The sequence below is a fragment of the Sorex fumeus genome, unplaced genomic scaffold (assembly GCF_029834395.1).
Source record: "Sorex fumeus unplaced genomic scaffold, SorFum_2.1 ptg000006l, whole genome shotgun sequence".
NCBI classification, from domain to species: Eukaryota; Metazoa; Chordata; class Mammalia; order Eulipotyphla; family Soricidae; genus Sorex; species Sorex fumeus.
In genome coordinates this window covers 40,858,137-40,878,060 of record NW_026606063.1, presented here as the reverse complement: position 1 = coordinate 40,878,060, position 19,924 = coordinate 40,858,137, and the positions used below count along the sequence as shown (strand labels likewise).

The window sequence follows — 19,924 nt, the reverse complement described above, 5'->3', positions numbered from 1 at the left end:
TTTTAACCACAGAGATGTAATCATATAATCCGCATCAACCAGAAACCATTTTCTTTTTTTAAAAAAAGAATCCATTCATACTAGGACAATTATTAGAGATCCTACATTCTTCTTTGATGCTTGCGTAATATCATATCTTATGACATGAGGACACAGCTTTTAATCCTACCTATCCCTGCTTTTCCATTTCCCTCAATCTGCAACACCCCATCTCTCCACTCTTCCTCATTATTCTTTCATCTAGCACCATTTATCATTTACACAGCAGTGCCAGTGCCATTTGCACAGTTGTGCCTGGAATGGTAGGACTCTTTTTCTGACAATACTTAGAGCTGCGTGCCTTCTGCAAGAGGGAGCGAGTGAAGGAAGGGGCTAGCGAAGACTTCAGGTGTTCCCCCCAGAGAGCTGGGGAAGAGACCTCTTGGGTGTCTTTGGGGTTTGCCCGAAGCGGGGTGGGCTTCGGAGGCGCGGCGGGACGGGCTGGGTTTGGGGTGGGGGAGTCCGTGGGGGCCCGGTGGTGAGCTCAGGGAAGGCGGGGCGGCGGCGCGGGCGCTCGAGACCCGCGTGGGCGGGCGCGCGGGGGGCGGGGCGGGGGGCGGGGCGGGCGGAGCGCGCAGATGCGCCGCGGCCCTGCCACTGTCTGGCGCTCGGGTGCGTCTGCGGCGCTTGGCGGAGACATGGGGCGCACGGCCCGGCCGCTCTTCTCGTCGCTTCTGGGGCTGGGGCTGCTGCTGCTGTGCAGCTGGGGGTGCCCTGGGAATGCCCAGCGGCGGCCCCCGCCGCGGAAGATCGGTAGGAGAGAAGTGGGCGGGAGGGGTGGAGGTGGGCATGAGCCCCGCAGCCCTGGCCGCAGCCTGGCCGCTGTTGGGGAGCACGCCGAGCCCCGCACCGGTCTCGCCGTGCCCGGTTCCCCAGCGTCCCTCTCCAAGCCCCGGAGACCGTGCGTTCCCCGGGCGTGCAGATTAATGCCACTTGTGGAATGGGCCGTGGCGGGGAGGCCGCGGGCGGGCTGGCGCACGCACGCACGCACACACCCAGCCACCCTGCAGCCCCAGTCTCGGAGGCCCAGGGCTCCAGGGAGGCCCAAGCCCCTTATTCACTGGCCACACCTCGGCTCTAATCTGCCTTCATGCCCGGATCCGGAGCTGTTGGGCCGCTGCTAGTTCTGCAGATGTCAGGCGCACGAGGGCACCATGCGCGCGCGGCGGGGCTGGCTGGCCGGGCCGGGGCTGGCACCCCCTTCCACCCAGGCCACCCCGCCGAGGTCTCCTTGCGCACCAAGGCCTGCTGGCACAGGGGCTGGCCTTGCGGACGGGGTCGCAGCCACCCCTCCCCCCCCACCCCCAGGCACCTGGTCCTTCCCTAGCTTCTCTCCTCTCCCGCCTCCCCCAGTTTGTTTTGCTTCGCTCTGCTTGATCTCCCTTAGAGCTGGGTGCTTGAGGGTCCTTCACCTGGCCCTATTAATAAGACGACCATCCTGGGCAAACATGGCGTCCCCTTCATTGCAGTGCGGACTGGGAAGGCCCACCCCCGCTCTTGCATGCTTTGGGCACAAAGAAGGATGTGCAGGCCCAGTGGAGCGTCAGCAAAGAACTGGAAATCTTTGGGCATCCGGCAAAAACAAAAAACAAAAAAAAAATTTAAAAAATCCCAAATACAAAAAAAAAAAAACCCCAAAAAACTCCAGAAAATCAACTAATGCCAATTTGTAATTTAATTGAATGTCATCTGGGGCCACATCTCCAGATTTTGAGTTTTCTCTTCTTTGCTTCCCAGTCTCCAGGCATGCCTAAGTTGTTACTGATAGTCTTAAATTGATTATTAGGTAAGGGCCCTTCGAAAAGCTTCCATAGAAAAACAAAACACTCATAACTGGACCAAGAGTTAAAAAAACCCCAAAACTCACGTTCTTAACCTGCCTCTCCCATAGCAATCATTGGAGCCGGTATTGGTGGCACATCAGCAGCTTCCTATCTACGGCAGAAATTTGGCAGGAGTGTGAAGATTGACGTGTTTGAGAGAGGAGAGGTGGGAGGCCGTCTGGCCACCACGGTTGTGCAAGGGCAAGAGTATGAGGCGGGAGGCGCTGTCATCCATCCTCTTAATCTGCACATGAAGCGCTTTGTCAAGGACTTGGGTATGTAATTTGGTTTTCCAGCTACGCAAATGCCTGTGGGATCATCAGAGTTGTCCGACTCCCTGTCAATGAGGGAACTGAAACTGCCTGGTTAATTGCCTTTTATAGAGAAGTTGGTGAGGCTGTTGCTACCCCTTCCTGTTAGCCTGGGCACTGTTCAGTAGGCACCTCTGTTGTAATGGACATGGGGTATCTGTAGCTTCGGTTAGCTGGAATTACAGCCACGGGCGTGCGGGTGGCAGCGGTGACTGCTGTGCTCACCTCCTAAACCTCTGGGTTTCTGTTGAAGAATCCGGAGGTTGAGTTAACAGGTAGCTGGTGGGCTCAGTTTCCACCTTTAGAGACCCACAGGAGGCCCGAAGTGGCTGGTTTCAACTCGCACAGCCACAGGCAAACCTGGGAGAACTAAGCCACTGCTTCTGTGTGAGCGGGTTTGTGGGGCAGGTTCGAGGTAAGTGTGGCAGGCCTCTGCAGGCCCTTTGCCTGGGGAACATGTGTCATTTTGGCTTTCCAGTTATCTGGAATATCTGGTTATGTGAAATAGCGCTTGTATGGGACACTTTCCCCCAGTGCCCTTCACGCTCCCAGTGGATGCTCCCTTGCCTCCCCGAGGACAGTTGTTTGCCAGGAACAGTTTATTTTATTTTATTTCATTTTGGTTTGGGGGCCACCCCTGGTGGTGTTCAGGGCTGACTCCTGGCTCTGCACTCAAGAATTACTCCTGGCAGTGCTCAGGGGACCATCTGGGGGACCAAGGATGGAACTCCAGACAGCTGCGTGCAAGGCAAACCCCCTATCTGCTGCACTATCTATCTCTCTGGCCACATTGAGGAACCATTTCTGCCACACAAAGATTTATGTCTGACATTTCAGTCTTTATGTCGAGTTCAATCATGTTCCTCCCCCCCCCACACCCCTTCCTTCCTGCCCCCATTGTCTTTCATGCAGGAGGCCTGGGTTTAGTCCCTCCTCAGAACTCTGAGATATTCCTCAATAAAATTTTGTCCCAGACCACCTGCAGGAAGTACTCTTAAGCACAGAGCCAGGAGTAGCTGGCCCCCAAACTGGTGTGGCCCCCAAACAAACCTGAAAAAACAAAAACCAATCCCTAAAAGCCAAATCTAGTGTTTACACCCACATAGTCATCTTTCAGCATCTGCTTTTAGACAGCATAGTGAGTGTGTCTATTCTATTCTATTCTCAATACTCTATTCTCAACAAGAGACTCCTTAATTATTATTGATTTTGTGTGTGTGTGGGGGGGTAGTTTGGGGCAGACCTGGTGACGCTCAGGGCTTACCCTTGGCTCTGTACTCAGGAATTATTCCTGCTAGTGCTTGGGGGACTGGAGTGATAGCACATGTGGGTAGGGCATTTGCCTTCTACGCAACCAACCCGGGTATGATTTCTCTGTCCCTTTCAGAGAGCCCGGCAACCTACTGAGAGTATCCCACCCGCACAGCAGAGCCTGGGAAGCTCCCCGTGGCGTATTCGGTATGCCAAAAACAGTAACAACAAGTCTTACAATGAAGACGTTACTGGTGCCCACTCGAGTAAATCAATGAACAACAAGAGGACAGTGCTACAGTGCCCCAGTGCTTGGGATGCTGGGAATTAAACTCAGGTTGGTTGTGTGCAAGGCAAACACCCTACCTGCTGTGCTATGGCTCTGGCCCTAAGATAAGGCTCCTTTAGTAGTCTCTGAGAAGTGGGCCTGTGCCTAGAATTCATTAACTTCATAGTGTCCCCAGTAATATTCAGTTATCATAGAAGCCACTCTCTTAGTCCTCTTTTCTGTTTTTGCAGGCCTCCCGACTCTTGAACTCTCTGGTGGCGTCACAGGGGTGTATAATGGAGAGAAAATGGTGTTTGAGGAGAGCTCCTGGTTTATAGTGAACATTCTTAAACTAATTTGGCATTATGGACTTCAGTCCCTTCGAATGCATATGTGGGTAGAAGATGTATTAGACAAGTTTATGAGGTAATTCTTCTCTTTGCCCCCTTCCATTTAACTAGATCTTTTGGTAGGGATGAATTTCTTGGATCGGGTCCTCTGGAACCACAACGCTTGTTTTTAAGAATGGTAAACAAGATGTTTTATATAGAAAATATACACACTGTCCATTTGGAAATTGAAAGGGTAGTTGATTTTTACCTCTGAAAATGTGTTTTGTAAATATGTGTATAGTGCTGCTAGACCCCCTTAGTCATCGACATATTAATACCTTCAGTTCACACGATAGCTCGCAGGTAGGTACTGTTCTTAGGTTTTTTTTTTTTGCTTTTTTGTTTTTTTTTGCTTTTTTGGGTCACATCCGGAGATGCAAAGGGGTTACTCCTGGCTCTGCACTCAGGAGTTACTCCTGGCAGTGCTCAGGGGACCATATGGGATGCTGCGAATCGAACCCGGGTCGGCCGCAAGCAAGGCAAACGCCCTACCCGCTGTGCTATCTCTCCAGCCCCCATCAGGTTTTTTTTTTGTTGTTGTTGTTATTTGTTTTTTTTTTGGGGGGGGGAGGGTCATGCAGCGGTGCTCAGGGTTTACTCCTGGCTCTGTGCTCAGGGATCACTCCTGGTAAGGCTCAGAGGACCATATTGGATGTTGGGGATTGAACTAGGGTGAGCCACATGCAAGGCAAGCACCTTACCTGCTGTACTATCTCTCTGGCCCTGTTCTCAGCTCTTTATAGGTGTGGAAGGTGGAGGCATAGAGAGATTTCACATGTACTCTTGTACATATCTATCTACTCAAGGTACACTCGAAAGGTTGTAAACTGGGGTTCTTACCCAGACAGCTGCTTCCAGTGTCTATACCCTTTTTATTTTTTTTGGTGTGTGCAGTGCTGGGTTTAGAACCTATAGTTAGGTATGTGGCTCAGGTGGTAGAACACATGCTTAGCTAATGTGTGAGGTCTTTTTTTTTTATTCAATTCCTACACCCATGGCCTCTAAAGCACTGCCAGGTTTGGCTGGTGGCCACAGATCATGGTCATAGTGCCACCTGCTTCCCCATCGAAATAGGCTACATCTTTTTTTTTTTTTTTTTGCTTTTTGGGTCACACCCGGCGATGCACAGGGGTTACTCCTGGCTCTGCATTCAGGAATTACCCCTAGCAGTGCTCAGGGGACTATATAGATGCTGGGAATTGAACACGGGTTGGCCACATGCAAGGCAAACACCCTACCCACTGTGCTATTGCTCCAGCCCCTAGGCTACATCTTTCAAAGTAAAATCTGCACCTGTACTGGTGCCAATAGTAGATCACACAAAAGTAGAGCATATCGGAGGCATGTGCAGTACTAGTAAGCCACATGATGGATCCAGAGTCTGTACTCCTAATCCCTGTACTGTGCTAGTGTTGTGTATATGACTGTGGTAACTCGTCCACAATTCTAGGGGATCTGAAAAACTTTTTTTTTTTTTTTTTTGCTTTTTGGGTCACACCTGGCGATGCACAGGGGTTACTCCTGGCGGTGCTGGGGGACCATATGGGGTGCTGCGAATTAAACCCAGGTCGGCAGTATGCAAGGCAAATGCCCTACCCATTGTACTATTGCTCCAGCCCCGATCTGAAAACTTGAAGGAGGATTCATTGTAGCGTGTTATTTCAGTGAGCCAGTACCTACCCAGAAGTTCTGTGCCCTAAGGATTTATTATTATTTAAACAATTTTGTTTTTGTTCTGGGGCTATACCCAGCAGTGCTCAAGACTTAACTGCTGGTTCAGTGCAAAGGGATCACAGCTGCTGGTGAGGCTCAGAGGACCATCTGGGGTGCTGGGGATAGAACTCAGTCTGCCAAGTACAAGGCAAGTGCCTTACCCACTGCACTGTTTTTCCAGGCCTGCCTCGAGAATGTGGTGTTTTTTTTTTTTTTTTTTTTTTTTTTTTTGCTTTTTGGGTCACACCTGGCGATGCACAGGGGTTACTCCTGGCTCTGCACTCAGGAGTTACTCCTGGCGGTGCTCAGGGGACCATATGGGATGCTGGGAATCGAACCTGGGTCGGCCGCGTGCAAGGCAAACGCCCTACCCGCTGAGCTATCTTTCCAGCCCCCCGAGAATGTATTTTTTTTTTAATGTAGTGAAAACCAGCAACTGTTGATACAATTTTAGGATTAAAGTTGATTAGATAACAAAGTTACAATATTAAAATCAATAGATCTAGAAAATAAATTTATGTGAACATTGTTATATCTGATTGCAGGGTTGGTAGGTTCTTGTCTAAGAATTTATTTATTTTGATTTTTTATTGTATTTTTTTGCTTTTTGGGTCACACCCAGCGATGCACAGGGGTTACTCCTGGCTCTGCACTCAGAAATTACCCCTAGCGATGCTGAGGGTGTAGGATAACACTGTTTTGTCCTTCCTCAGGTAGCTTAGGTCATACCCATCCCAGGGCACTGAACTTGTATTATAAGTTAATATTGCCTTTCTCCTCTCCTTACGTCTTTTGAATAGTTTACCTTAAAGCAATGTCCTTTCTGTATGGACACAGGAAAACAGTTAATATTATGCTTTGTAACTTGGGAGTTGATTGACTCCGAATAATATTTACTCCTGGGCATCTGCTTTCTTGACTCAGTTGCCCTTAGTTCCTAGCACCCCAAAAGCAGGGTCCCAAGGAGGGACTGAATGGACCCAGGGCAAGCTGTGAGCTACCCTGGCATCGAAATGGGCCAGGCCAAAGTGCCACGATACTCAACTATAAGTTGAGGGCATGATCATGGACAAATGCTGTCATGATCCAAAAGTAAGTAACGACGATACTAGGACCCTGCTGGGGCTAGGAAGACTAACCTGGCCTGAGGACTGCAGAATGTATAGTGAGATATTTTCAGAAAGAACTAGACTGCAAGTTTATATCTCTTACTGTGCTCACACAGAATGACATTGCTAGAAATATTAGAAGTAGATTTATTACAACTATTTAAGTAGATTACTAGCTGAGGAAAGAACACACCCTTGTTAGGATCCCACCCTTGTGCAAATCTCCTAGTAATATGGAGTAATCTCTTTAGATGAAACTTTGTCCTTGAGTTAATCTCCTGGAGGAGTGGTCTTACCTCTTATTGTTGATTTGTCAATGTTCAACCCACCTTTGTGTCACTGCCTTACGTGATTGCTATATAAACTAAGACTGTAAGCTTGGGGAGAGAGAGAGAAGTGGGAGGGCATATAGTCCAAGGCGACCATATGGGATGCTGGGAATCAAACCTGGGTCGGATGTGTGCAAGGCAAATGCCCTACCCGCTGTGCTATTGCTCCAGCCCCCTCTAAGAATTTATTAAGCTTTTTGTTATGTCAGGAGGTGTCACCTTTGTGGCTGCACAGTCCAGACACTTCCAGATCTGTGGTCTTGGCCAAAGAGTGAACAAGGCCGCAGACATGGGTGGTGGGCAGGACTGCTGGGACTTCAGGAAAGATGGTGGCTGGGGAGAGGCTACCCACCCTGACTCTGAATAAAAACACCAGAATTCAAAGGTACCTGAAATGGGGGCTGGAGCAATAGCACAGTGGGTAGGACATTTTCCTTGCACGTGGCTTACCCGGGTTCGATCCCCAGCAACCCATCTGGTCCCCTGAGCACCACCAGGAGTAAATCCTGAGTGCAGAGCCAGGAGTAACCCCTGTGCATCACCGGGTGTGACCCAAAAAAGACAAAAAAAAAATTACCTGAAATTATTTGGAGATCAGTGTTTCTATAGAGAATACTCATGGGGTGGTGGCGTTGAGCCCTTGGCATAGCTGTAGTGGTAGGGATGGTTACTGCTGCGTGAACCTTGGTTTGGCAGGTGTTCGCCTGCCTGCCTCCCATGGGCGCTCTGGGGTCTTTAGCTGTGGAGTACAGTGCTGCCATAAGGTGCATTTCCTGGGAGTCAGGATTTGGTGGAGCAGGGCTGGTGAATCCCTGCCCCAACAATTTAAATGAAGACTTCAGGGGCTAGAGAGATAGTCCAGGGGTAAGGATACTTGCCTTGTATCCTGCTGACCCAGGTTCCACCCTTGGTACCACATAATGGTTCCCCCAGTACTGTCCCTGAGCACAGCTGGGTGTGGCTGTACACTTAGGAATCACTCCTGGGGGACTATATGAGGTGCTGGGGATTGAACCCCGGTTGGCTGTGTGCAAGGCAAGTGCCCTACCTGCTGTCTTATCTCTCTGACCCCAAAACAAATTTATGCTGAGAATGCCACTTACTTTCAGACCCAGCCTATAAACATGTTGCATGCTCAACAGGAAAATCAAGTTCAAATAGCATCAAGGGTAGTTCTGCTTGTGTGTATGTCTTTTGTTGTTATTCTGTATAATCTATAGGCTTACACTAAGTGTTGGCAATGACTTGGGTAATGAAGAACAACATATTTAGAAACTTTTTTTTTTTCACAGAGGTTGGGGGGTGTGGGGTGATGATGGCTGGGGATTGATTTCTGTTTTTTTTTTGTTTTTTCTATGTTTTTATTTGGGGGCTCTTTCTGGCAGTGCGCAGTGGCTCTTCCTGGCTTCTTGGCAATGCTGGGCAGTCTGTCTGTGGTGCCAAAAGTTAAACTGGGTTGATTACACAGAACAAGGTCTGGCCCTTTTTTTGTTGTTGTTGGCCAAACTGATAATGCTCGGAGTTCACTCCTGGTTCTGTGCCCAGGGACCATATCTGGCCATGCTGTGAGGCCTTGTGTGGGGCTGGGCATTTGAATCAGGTTTGTGGCTGCAGTCAGATTCAGTGCAATCACTTTAATCTCTGTACTGCTTTATTCTCTTGCCCCTCCCCTATTTTTTTTTTATTTTTTGCTTTTTGGGGTCACACCCAGTGATACACAGGGGTTACTCCTGGCTCTGCACTCAGGAATTACTCCTGGCAGTGCTTAGGGGACCATATGGGATGCTGGGAATTGAACCTAGGTTTGCCGCGTGCAAGGCAAATGCCCTACCTGATGTAATATTCCTCCAGCCTCTCGCCCCCCCCCCCCCCAATTTTTTTTTCTTTTTGGGTAACACCCAGAAATGCCCCTGGCTTTGCACTCATGAATTACTCCTGGTGGTGCTTGGGGGACCATATGGGATGCTGGGAATCAAACCCGGGTTTACCGCATGCAAGGCAAGCACCCTATCTACCGTGCTATCACTCCAGCCCCAATCCCCCCAGTTTTGATCTCAGGGCCTTAACCATAAAAACACACCTCTCTACTTCTGGGCTATATTATTAATTGAATAAATTCGTTTTGAAGTGAATATTACAGATATTTGTGTAGTTAAGAACTAGTTGCGAAAAACGTAGTCAGGAGGCCAGAGCAATAGTGCAGTGGGCCTTACCTACTGTACTATCTCTCTGGCTCCAAAAAAAGAGTCTTTTAAAACAAATGAATAGGGACTGGAGTGATAGTACAGGGGGGAGGGCGTTTGCCTTGCACGTGGCCAACCTGGGTTCGAGTCCCAGCATCCCATATGGTCCCCCTGAGCACCGCCAGGAGTAATACATGAGTGCAAAACCAGGAGTAACCCCTATGCATCGCCGGGTGTGACCCAAAAAGCAAAAAAAAAAACAAAAAAACAAAAAAAACAACAACCCCCCCCCAAAAAAACAAATGAATATTAAAACATTAAAAATAGATTAAAAAAGTAAATAAGGGATAAGGGCAGGTAAATTACAAGCTAGATTTAAAGGAGCAAAATCAAAAAAGGGGTTGTGGAGATAGTACAGGTAATAAGGACTTGCTACACATGGCTGACCCTGGTTTGGTATCTCAGAAGAAAGAAAAAGAAAACTAATAGAAAAAGAAGATTGGAAATGCTTGGAGCTGATATGGTTGCAAAATACTCCCCCAACCAAGTAGACTAGTGAAGGAAGGTGCCCCTGAGAAGGACCAGGTGAAGAGCTGGCGAGGTGAGGGTGCAAACCATGGCAGTACCTGGGAGAGGGCAGGCCGACACAGCTGCCATCCAGCAGGAGCACTCCTACCCTCTCCCCAGAGCTTCAGGGATAGGGAACCAGAGCTCCATGAAGGCCGAGAAGCAGCTCAGCCGCCGGGAAGGGGCTCCTCTTGGTGTGGTGCTTGGGGTTTGTTCTCGAGCAGGCAGTGCTGGGCAAGCCGGGGCGTCCCACGTGGCAGGCATGTTCTCCAGCCCTTCTATTTTATCTGTTTGCAATCAGAATAATGAAGTTAGACTTGATGTGGGTATATGAGTTTATTTTTGGGCCACGCTTGACCACTTTGGGAACTACTCCCCACTCTGGTTGGGGATGACTCTCTGCGGTACTCAGAGGATCCTGCGGTGCTGTGGGCTGAACTGGAGGTTGGGGACCTGTAGTGCCTTAGCCTCCAGCCTATTTTCTTAGGCACACACTTAGGTGAGTTTGATTCTAAAAACTGGCTTGTGTGTGTGTGTGTGTCACACACAGCCAATGCATAGGGGTTCTCCTGACTCATGCACTCAGGAATTACTCCTGGCGGTGCTCAGGGGACCATATGGGATTCTGGGACTCGAACCCGGGTCAGCTGAAAGCAAGGCGAACACTCTACCTGCTGTGTTGTTGCTCCAGTTCCAAGGACTTTTTTTCCCCCCCTTGTTTGTTTTGTTTTGCGGACGTACCCGGTAGGGTTCAGGGTTTACTTATGGTTCTGCATTTAGGGTGGTCCTCTGGAATTATATGGGGTGCCAAGAATCAGTTTGGCAGTGTTCAAGTCAAGTGCCCTAACAGCTGTATTTTTTTGGCTTTCTGTTTTTTTTTTTCTTTTGCTTTTTGGGTCACACCTGGCGATACTCAGGTGTTACTCCTGGCTCTGCACTCAGCAATTACTCCTGGCAGTGAGTGCTCAGGGGACTATATGGGATGCTGGGATTTGCACCCGGGTCGGCCACATGCAAGGCAAATGCCTACCCACTGTGCTACTGATCCAGCCCCTCTTTTTTTTTTTTTTAAATTATTCGATAGCACAGCGGTTAGGGCGTTCGCCTTACAAGCGGCCAACATGGCCGACCCGAGTTCGATTCCTCCGCCCCTCTCGGAGAGCCCGGCAAGCTACCGAGAGTATTCGATATGCCAGACACAGTAACAACAAAGTCTCCAATGGAGACGTTACTGGGCCCGCTCGAGCAAATCGACGATCAACAGGAGGGCCTTTACCTTTACCTTTTATTCAAACATCAAGACTTGTTTTTTTTTTTTTTCCTTAAATTTTTATTAGTGAAACACCATGAGGTACAGTTGTAGACTTACAAATTTTTGTGCTTGGGTTTCAGTTATACAATGATTGAATACCTATCCCTCCACCAGTGCCCATTCTCCACCACCACTGATTCCAGTATCCCTCCCACTCCCCATCCCCCCTTCCCACCCTACCTCTGTGGCAGGGCATTCCCTTTTGTTATCTCTCTCCTTTTGAGTGCTGTGGTTTGCAAAAGAGACATTGAGTGGCAATCATGTTTGGTCTATAGTCTACTCAGCACGCATCTCCCATCCTGAGAGGAACCTCCCAACACCCTTTATTTGGTGCTCCCTTCTCTATCTGAGCTGCCTTCTCCTCTAGCGTGTGCGGCTGGCCTCAAAGCCATGGAGTAATCCTCCTGGTACTTACCTTGGCTATTCTTGAGTGTTAATCTCCTATTTTGTTACTTTATGTTCCCCAAATGCATGCAATCTTTCTATGTCTGTCCCTCTATTTCTGACTCATTTCGCTTAGCATGATACTTTCCATGTAGTACCACTTGTATATGAATTTCATGACTTCATCTTTTCTAACAGCTGTATAGTACTCCATTATGTAGATGTACCAAAGTTTCTTTAACCAGTCATCTGTTCTCGGGCACTCATTTTTTTTCCAGATTCTAGCTATCATCAAGACTTGTTTAGGGGCCTCAGTTATAGTACAGCAGGTAAGGTGTTTGCCTTGCACATAGCAGACCTGGGTTTAACCACTGACATATCATATGGTCCCCTGAACCAGCCAGGAGTGATTCCTAAGCATAGCTAGGAGTAAATCCTGAGCGCCATTGGGAGTAGACCCCTCTCCCCCAAAATGTATTTATTTATTTACTTTTGCTTTTTGGCTCACACCCAGTGATGCAGGGGTTACTCCTGGCTCATGAACTTGAGAATTACTTCTGGCAGTGCTCGGGGGACCATATGGAACACTGGGAATTGACCCAGGTTGACTGTGTGCAAGGCAAACGCCCTATCCGCTGTGCTATTGCTCCAGTCCCCCAAAAATGTGTTTAATAAGGTGTTTGTTGAATAAGTGAATAGATAACAAAATAAAAGGTAATTTTAGGCTTTTGGGGGATTCATAAATCTTTCAAAGAAAAATTAGAAGCAGGTAGATTAATTTTTTTGTTATTGTTATTTGAATATAAATCCTGACTTAAGGAGAGTGAGTAGCAAAAGAGTAGTGATTGGCACTGGAGTGATAGCACAGCGGGTAGGGCATTTGCCTTGTATGTGGCCGACCTGGGTTCGATTCCAGAATCCCTTATGGTCCCTGAGCACTGCCAGGAGTGATTCCTGAGTGCACAGCCAGGAGTAACCCCTGTGCATCATCGGGTGTGACCCGCCCCCCCCCCAAAAAAAAACCCAAGAAGAGTAATGAATAATGGAATAATAAGAGATATTAGGAAAACTGACATTTTCCCCTTTTTGGATGGGCGGAAGAAACAGAAGGAGAGCAGAAAAAAAGTCTTTAAAATTTGAAATGAAATGAGGGGCTGGAGAGGGAGCCCCACAGGTTTACTGCTTGCCTGGCCCACAGCTGACCTGGGCTTGATATCTGGCATCCTATATGGTCCTCTGAGTGTGACTACGAATGATTCTTGAGTGCAGAGCCAGGAATAACCTTTGAATATTGCCTGGTGTGACCCCAAAACAAGCAAACAGAAAAGAAATGAAATAAAATGTGAGGGTAATATGTAGGATGTTAGGAATGCCCTGTTGTTTTTTGTTGGGATGGGAGGGGTGGTATGTAGATGGAGACAATTAAATGTGGTGGGAAGATTAAAAAAAAAAGTTAATTTTATAGTACCAGAGTATTTCTGGAAGATAAACAGTGAATGAGAAGAAAGCACACCAACTTTGTTAACCTCATTAAAGGCTCTTTCTAATGTTCTAATCACACACACACACACACACACACACCAACACACCCATGTCTGAGGGGTGGATGGTCCATAACCAGCAGTGCTCAGGGCTTTACTCCTGTCTCTGTGCTCAGGAGTGACTCTTGGTGGTGCTTAGGGAACCATATATGGTATCAGGGGTAGAATCAGGGTCTTCTGTATTGCAAGCTAAGTGTCTTAGCCCCTGTATCTTCTAATGAGCATATTCATGCAGAAGAGAGTAAGAGGGACAATCCGCTCCCAGAGGAGGGAGGGAGAGATCTGAGAATAGTGGTGACAGATATGTCTCACGGGACCCATCAGCTGGAAACCTGAAAGTTAGTGTGCTCTTCCCTTTATGCATCCTAGCCCCCTCGACCCCCGCCCCCTCATCCTGTTTGGTATTTAATGATCATTTCTCTTTTCAAAAGGATCTACCGCTACCAATCCCACGAATATGCCTTTAGTAGCGTAGAAAAGTTGCTACACTCTCTAGGAGGGGATGACTTCCTTCAAATGCTTAACCAGACACTTAATGAGACCTTGCAGAAAGCTGGCTTCAATCAGAAATTCATCAGTGAAATTGTTGCTCCCATCATGAGGGTCAATTATGGTCAAAGCACGAGCATCAATGGCTTTGTGGGTAAGTCAAGGTTTAAACAGCTGTTGACCTTGGTTCACAGAGGGGTTTATCAAATGCTTCAGTGGCTTCTGAATTCACGCCATAAGTTGGAGAGATAGTTTAAAAGGCTGGAGTGTTTGCTTTGCACATAGCAGCTCCCTTCAAGCACTGAACCAGGAATAGCCCCTGAGCACCACCAGGAGTGGGCCTCCTCCTCCAGCCCCCAGCCCTCCTTTTTCTCCCCCTCACTACACAAATGCTCCATTATCTGTCATACATAGTCATACATACATAGTCATAGTTGACTATGTATATGTGGCTGTTGCATGTTTATGGGGGAGAAATGTGCATGCCTGTTACACATGCCTGTTAGGGAAAGATTTTCCCCTGGGCCATTTGTTGGTGCCTGCAGACATTTGAAGCAGAACCCCTTCCTGGGAAGGGAGAGTGACTAGAGCGAATTCCTGGTGGTGCTCTAACTATACCCTAGAGTGAAATAGAGTGGAGAATGAAAATAATCTGGTTTTCCATTCCAATGACAGGAGCGGTGTCAATGGCTTCTACTGATTCTGGCCTTTGGTCAGTGGAAGGTGGCAACAAACTTGTTTGCTCAGGGCTACTTGAGAATTCTGAAAGCAATCTCATACGTGGCTCAGTAATGTTCATAGAGGATAAGACAAAGAAAAGGAATCCAGGTGAGCTTGAACTGCTATTTTAGCATTCCTTATTTAAAATTTGGAGAAGATCGGGGGAATAAGACCTTGCAGAGCAAAAAGCTGTTGAATCTTCTAGCACTTGTCAGTTTCAGATAATGGAATTTGAATTGTGTGTATTGTCCTGTATTGAATTACTCCCAGCTGTGCTCTTGTATAGTGGTATGACTCTGGATTAAAATAAAAACCAAAAAATTTATGCTCACAAAGAAAAAATTTGGGGGCCAGGGAGATAGTGGAGCTGATAGGGTGATTGCCTTACATACAGGAGACCTGAACTTGATCTGCAGCACCACATATGGTCCCTTGAGCCCTACCCGGAGTGACCCCTGAGCTCAGAGCCAGGAGTAGATCAGAACTACAGAGTGTGGTCCCAAAACAAACAAACAAACAAACAAAGACAAAAGGGTAAACATTTTCTATTTGTACTTTTTGACAATGTATTCTTTCAGAATAGGAAATGATCTCAAAGTATCAAATGCAGGGAGAGTTAATTTAAAGGATATAATTTCTTTAATTATTTAGACCTATAAACTATTGAGGCTACTGAATTATTTTTGAAGGTATGGAATGTGTAAAAATAGAAGGTTTGCTTCCTTCTTTCCTTTAGGAGATCCCAGAAGGACGTATGAAGTGGTTTACCAAGTTGGGTCTGAGACTTATTCAGACACCTATGAAGTTATCTTGGTGGCCACTCCTTTGATTCCAGAAATAGCCAATATAACTTTTCTCAACTTTGATCCTCCAATTGAGGAATTCCAGCAACAGTACCAGCCTATAGTGACAACTTTCGTGAAGGGGCGGTTGAACACATATTTGTTTTGTGCCAAGTGCAGAGATGGTTTTGGCTATAGTACCATCTTAACAACAGACAAATCAAAGTTGCTTGTCAACAGCATTGGACTTGTGACCTCTGTATATGAACCGAGTTATATCCAACCATCAAAAGATGGGTCAGGTATTTGGAAGATGTTTGCCCAAGAGACTCTGACTAAACATCAAATTGCAAGGCTCTTTAATAGCTACATATATGCTTCAAAGCAGCCGTGGCTTGCATATCCTCGCTATCAACCTCCCCAGAAATGTCCCTCCATCATCCTCCATGATCACGTTTACTACCTCAACAGCATCGAGTGTGCGGCTAGTGCCATGGAAATGAGTGCCATCTCAGCCCACAACATTGCTCTCCTGGTTTATAACCGCTGGAATGGGTACGAAGACATGATTGACCAAGAATTGTTATATGAGAGGCTTAAAGTAGAACTGTGAAGTTCCGTCTCACTGTTTTCCATGCGTGTTGGTTCCAAATGGATTATCACTGGCAAGAAAATAATTCAGTCTGAGCAGAGTTGATTTGCAATCTGATGTTTTGCCATTATCATCATCATCATGTAACAAAGGTAATCCCAGCAAGTCATGAGAACACACAAGATTTTAAACTGAGCATAAAGATGTAACTAGTAGATTTAGGCCATCTCCAAAAACTTAATTCTTTTAATATTCATCAGCATTATTTCCCAAACTTGTCTGATCATAAGAATCACCTGGAGGGGCCAGAGATGCTAGGTCAGCAGGCTAGAGCTCAAGCTTCTCATGTTCTATTCTCAGCACCACATGGTTCCCTGAGCACTGCCGGCAATGATCACTGAGCACCAACCTGGGAGTAGTCCCTGAACACCACCAGAAGGGACCACAAAATTGAAAACAAACCAAAAAAATCACCTGGAGTTCGTTAGATGTAAGGATTCTCTGGCTTCTCTGGCGGTTATAAACCAGGAGAGCAATTCTCTGGATTTTTTGATTCAAAAGGTCTGAAGGTGGAACCCTGGAGTTTGAACCAATGCTTCGAACATTTTAAACTGCACTTGAAGAATTTAAAGACGTACTCTTGGCTGGGGTACTACTACATTTGCACTTCACAAGTGGACAGTGATTGATCTTTTTAAAGTCAGATAAATGTGGAGGTCTGTATCTTTTACATGAAAGATAATTTATATCCTTTTTTCAAAGTAAAGATGCCCAAAGCCTTGACTTTCAGAATGTTCTTTTGATTGCTTTCTGTCTTGAATTTATTAGAGTTGAAATTCAGAAGTCTTAATAGTATATGATTTTAATATGAATACAAAAGTTTCAAGAAAAATAAGAAGCAAATAGAGTCTGTTGATCAAGACGTTTGCATTCTAAACAAAAAACAAGAAACAAACAAAAAAGAAATCAGCATTCTCTTGTCAAATCATCACAATAAATAAGGGAGCCAACTCATTGAACTTGTATTTTTCCCTTCACCATACCCTTTTTCCTTCCTGGAACACAGATGCGACAGGCATGAGAACAAGAACCACATGCTTAAGACTGCTGGACAGAATATAGAGATAGATCAGGAAGTCTGTGATAGTGTTATGAAAATCTTTGCTGCCTATTTCTAGCCTTATTGTTCCACAAGAAAAAATAAAGCCCTATGTTGTTTGAAAAAAAAAAAAAGAAAAGTAAACTGGGGTTGGAGAGGTAGTATGATGAATTGGGTGCTTGCCTTGCACATGGCTAACCCATGTGTGATCCTCTGAACATTCTATCCCCTGAGCCCTGCCAGAAGGAATCTGAGCACAGAGCCAGGAGTAAGCCCTAAGCACTCCTGGGTATGGCCCCCAAAATCCTTTCATCCTGAGAATCTGATGTAATAGATTGAGAATAAAGACCTCGGAACTTTGTGGGTTTTTTTCAAAGGTCCTTGTTTATAACCTGAGTTGAGGATCAATGATACAGGGCTTAAAAGTCTCCAAAGGTTTTTAGTGCCTTAAAAGTCCCAAGAAACACAACTGTATTGTCAAAGTGGACTTTTTTTGTGAAGAAATTCTCAGTGAGAACTCCAGTAGCACACTTGATATTATCAAGATGTAATGAGTCTAGTAGCAGACAATTTATACCTTACTCTGGAGCAGTTGATGCTAGAGTAGTATATTCAGAATGGCAGCCTGCTGTGATTCAAGACTGTTCAAGCAGTTAAATGTGTCAAAGCTACCGCGACATTTTGAGTCAAATTGGTTGCTGCATCAGTCCGTCATTCTCAGCTTTCATTGCACACTGGAATGCTTCACCAAATGGCTCTGATGCAGCCCAACTTGAAGTTACAATTGCTACTTAAAGAGCATGCATGAGTGACTGATAAAAAGCTTGTGAACTTTAAAATTACAATCAAGGACCAGATAGTATGGGGGTTAAGGTGCCTGCTTTGCATATGGCTGCCCCTGGTTTGATCCTGGCACCACGTGTTCCCTGGATACCAGCAGGACATTTTCCCACCTACCAAAGTAAAATCCCCTCCGCCCCCACCAAAAATAAAAAATTGCAGCCAAGATGATGTATTGTTAAATTTTTTTCTCCAGATTACTTCTCCAGTGACTATTTCAGCAAAACACTGAATGTTAATTCTTAAAATGATTGTTGTGAATATTAATGTTTTCCCACCTACCAAAGTAAAATTTCCCCCTGCCCCCACCAAAAATAAAAAATTGCAGGCAAGATGATGTATTGTTAAAATTTTTTCTCGATTATTTCACCAGTAGCTGTTTCAGCAAAACACTAAGAATGTTAATTCTTAAAATGATTCTGTTGTGAATATTAATATGCCAATAAAACTTTCAAGACTGTGTAGAGAAGGGATTAAATTTATGGTTTACCAGTTAGCTTTAAGAAGTACTTGAGGTGTTGCTGTTTTTCCTTTACGATTGAAGAAAATATGTGAAGAATATGGCTTATTTTATGCGCTACAGGTTGGGAAGTACTAATGAAATAGTTCATTTGTCACCTATAAACTTTTTATAGTGGAATATATTTTTATTTAAAGGAACACCAATTTAAAACGTTGCTTCTATGTCAGATCTGTTGATTATTTACCATCAGGGTATCTGTAATTGTTTTCTTAAAGAGCAAACCAGGCTTTTAATATAGTATTACTTTGGGGGCCAGAGCGATATTACAGTGGGTAGGGTGTTTGCTTTGCATGTGGCCAACCCGAGATTCCATCCCTGCATCCCATATGATCCCCCGAGCACCATCAGGAGTAATTCCTGAGTGCAGAGCCAGGAGTAACCCTTGAGCATTGCCCGTTATGATCCCAAAAGAAAAAAAAAAAGGTACTAGTTTTATTGCAATTACAGTATTATTTTTTTATTTGAAGAATACTGTCAGAGCATCTTACTGCAGACCATTCAAGGTATTTTACAGGAAGACAAACATGCAGGAGCTGGATGAAATCCAGTTCTCTTCCAGTAGTTCTCCAAACTCTATTTATTGGCATCATCTGAAAGGCTTGTTAAGCCTCTCTGGGTCTCATGTCCAAAATATTCAAGATTTCAAGCTGGACACAAAACTGCTTTTTTGTTCCTGAGTGATGCTGGTTGGTTGGGAATCAGAGAGTACCAATTCTATAGTTTAGCTCTATGTGTGAAAAAGCAAGTTTGTGGCAGGAGATGCAGTTCTGAGGCCCTGGGTTTGATTCTAGCATTGCAAAACAAATCAGCAAAAGCCTGTAAATATCAACATGAGCTGCTGAATAAATATGTATTGGACTTCATGTTAATTCCTGTGATTAGTCGATTCCTCTAAGCTGTTCTCTTGTTGTACATTTTTTTTGATAAATAGGAAGTACTATTTGAGATACACACAAGCCAGCATTGTTTTCAAAGTATGTACTTGTGTTTATACCCCATGCTCTGGAGTTTTAACTCAAGATTTATATGCTTTTTAGCAGATCAAAAATAAAAAAAGGAAAAGAACAGGCCTAAGTATTTGCTTCTTAGGTTTCTTAATGATAGGCTTTATGTTACAGCCATCTGTAATTTATCTCATCAGGGTTTGTATCATAATTTATGACTAGCTGAATATATTGTGGGTAGCATTATCAGTATCTTCTCCACAAAAAGCAACAATACACTGGAATGTTTCTCTGTAACTGTATTTCTAATCTTCAAAAATTGTTTCCCATTTGTGTTCAAAATAAACTACATCACCACTTGCTGTGTCTTAATTTTGTTACTATACTTTAAATATAAAAATACTTGGAATAGTCAAGGAACATCAAATTCATGAGAATTTTGGGATTAGGTAGGGACATAACTCAGCAATGTAGTACTTGCCTTACACTTTTGGGCCTTGGGTTCAATCTTTGACTCCAAAAAACAAAAAAACCATGAATTATTACTATTTTTTCAAAAGAAATCCAATTTACTTTTTTTTCTTCTCCATTTTTTAACCAAATCTGGCAGTGCTTAGGGGATACTGTTTTAGTGTCAAAGGCCTCATATGGTAGCAGGGATCACATGGGAAGCTTAGGCCTCCTAGGAAGCTGGAATGATAGCATAGAGGGTA

At 45.4% G+C, this 19,924-nt stretch overlaps 1 protein-coding gene across 1 annotated transcript; it reads left to right on the top strand.

Annotated features, from left to right (window-relative positions):
- The first annotated feature begins 610 nt into the window (after positions 1-610).
- On the top strand, positions 611-19,571 carry PCYOX1 (prenylcysteine oxidase 1). Its single transcript, XM_056123352.1, has 6 exons — positions 611-792; positions 1,931-2,137; positions 3,944-4,118; positions 13,654-13,865; positions 14,387-14,539; positions 15,168-19,571. Exons 1-6 carry the CDS (start codon positions 618-620, stop codon positions 15,824-15,826), a joined length of 1,581 nt encoding a protein of 526 aa, XP_055979327.1. The 5' UTR covers positions 611-617; the 3' UTR covers positions 15,827-19,571.
- Positions 19,572-19,924: the final 353 nt, after the last annotated feature.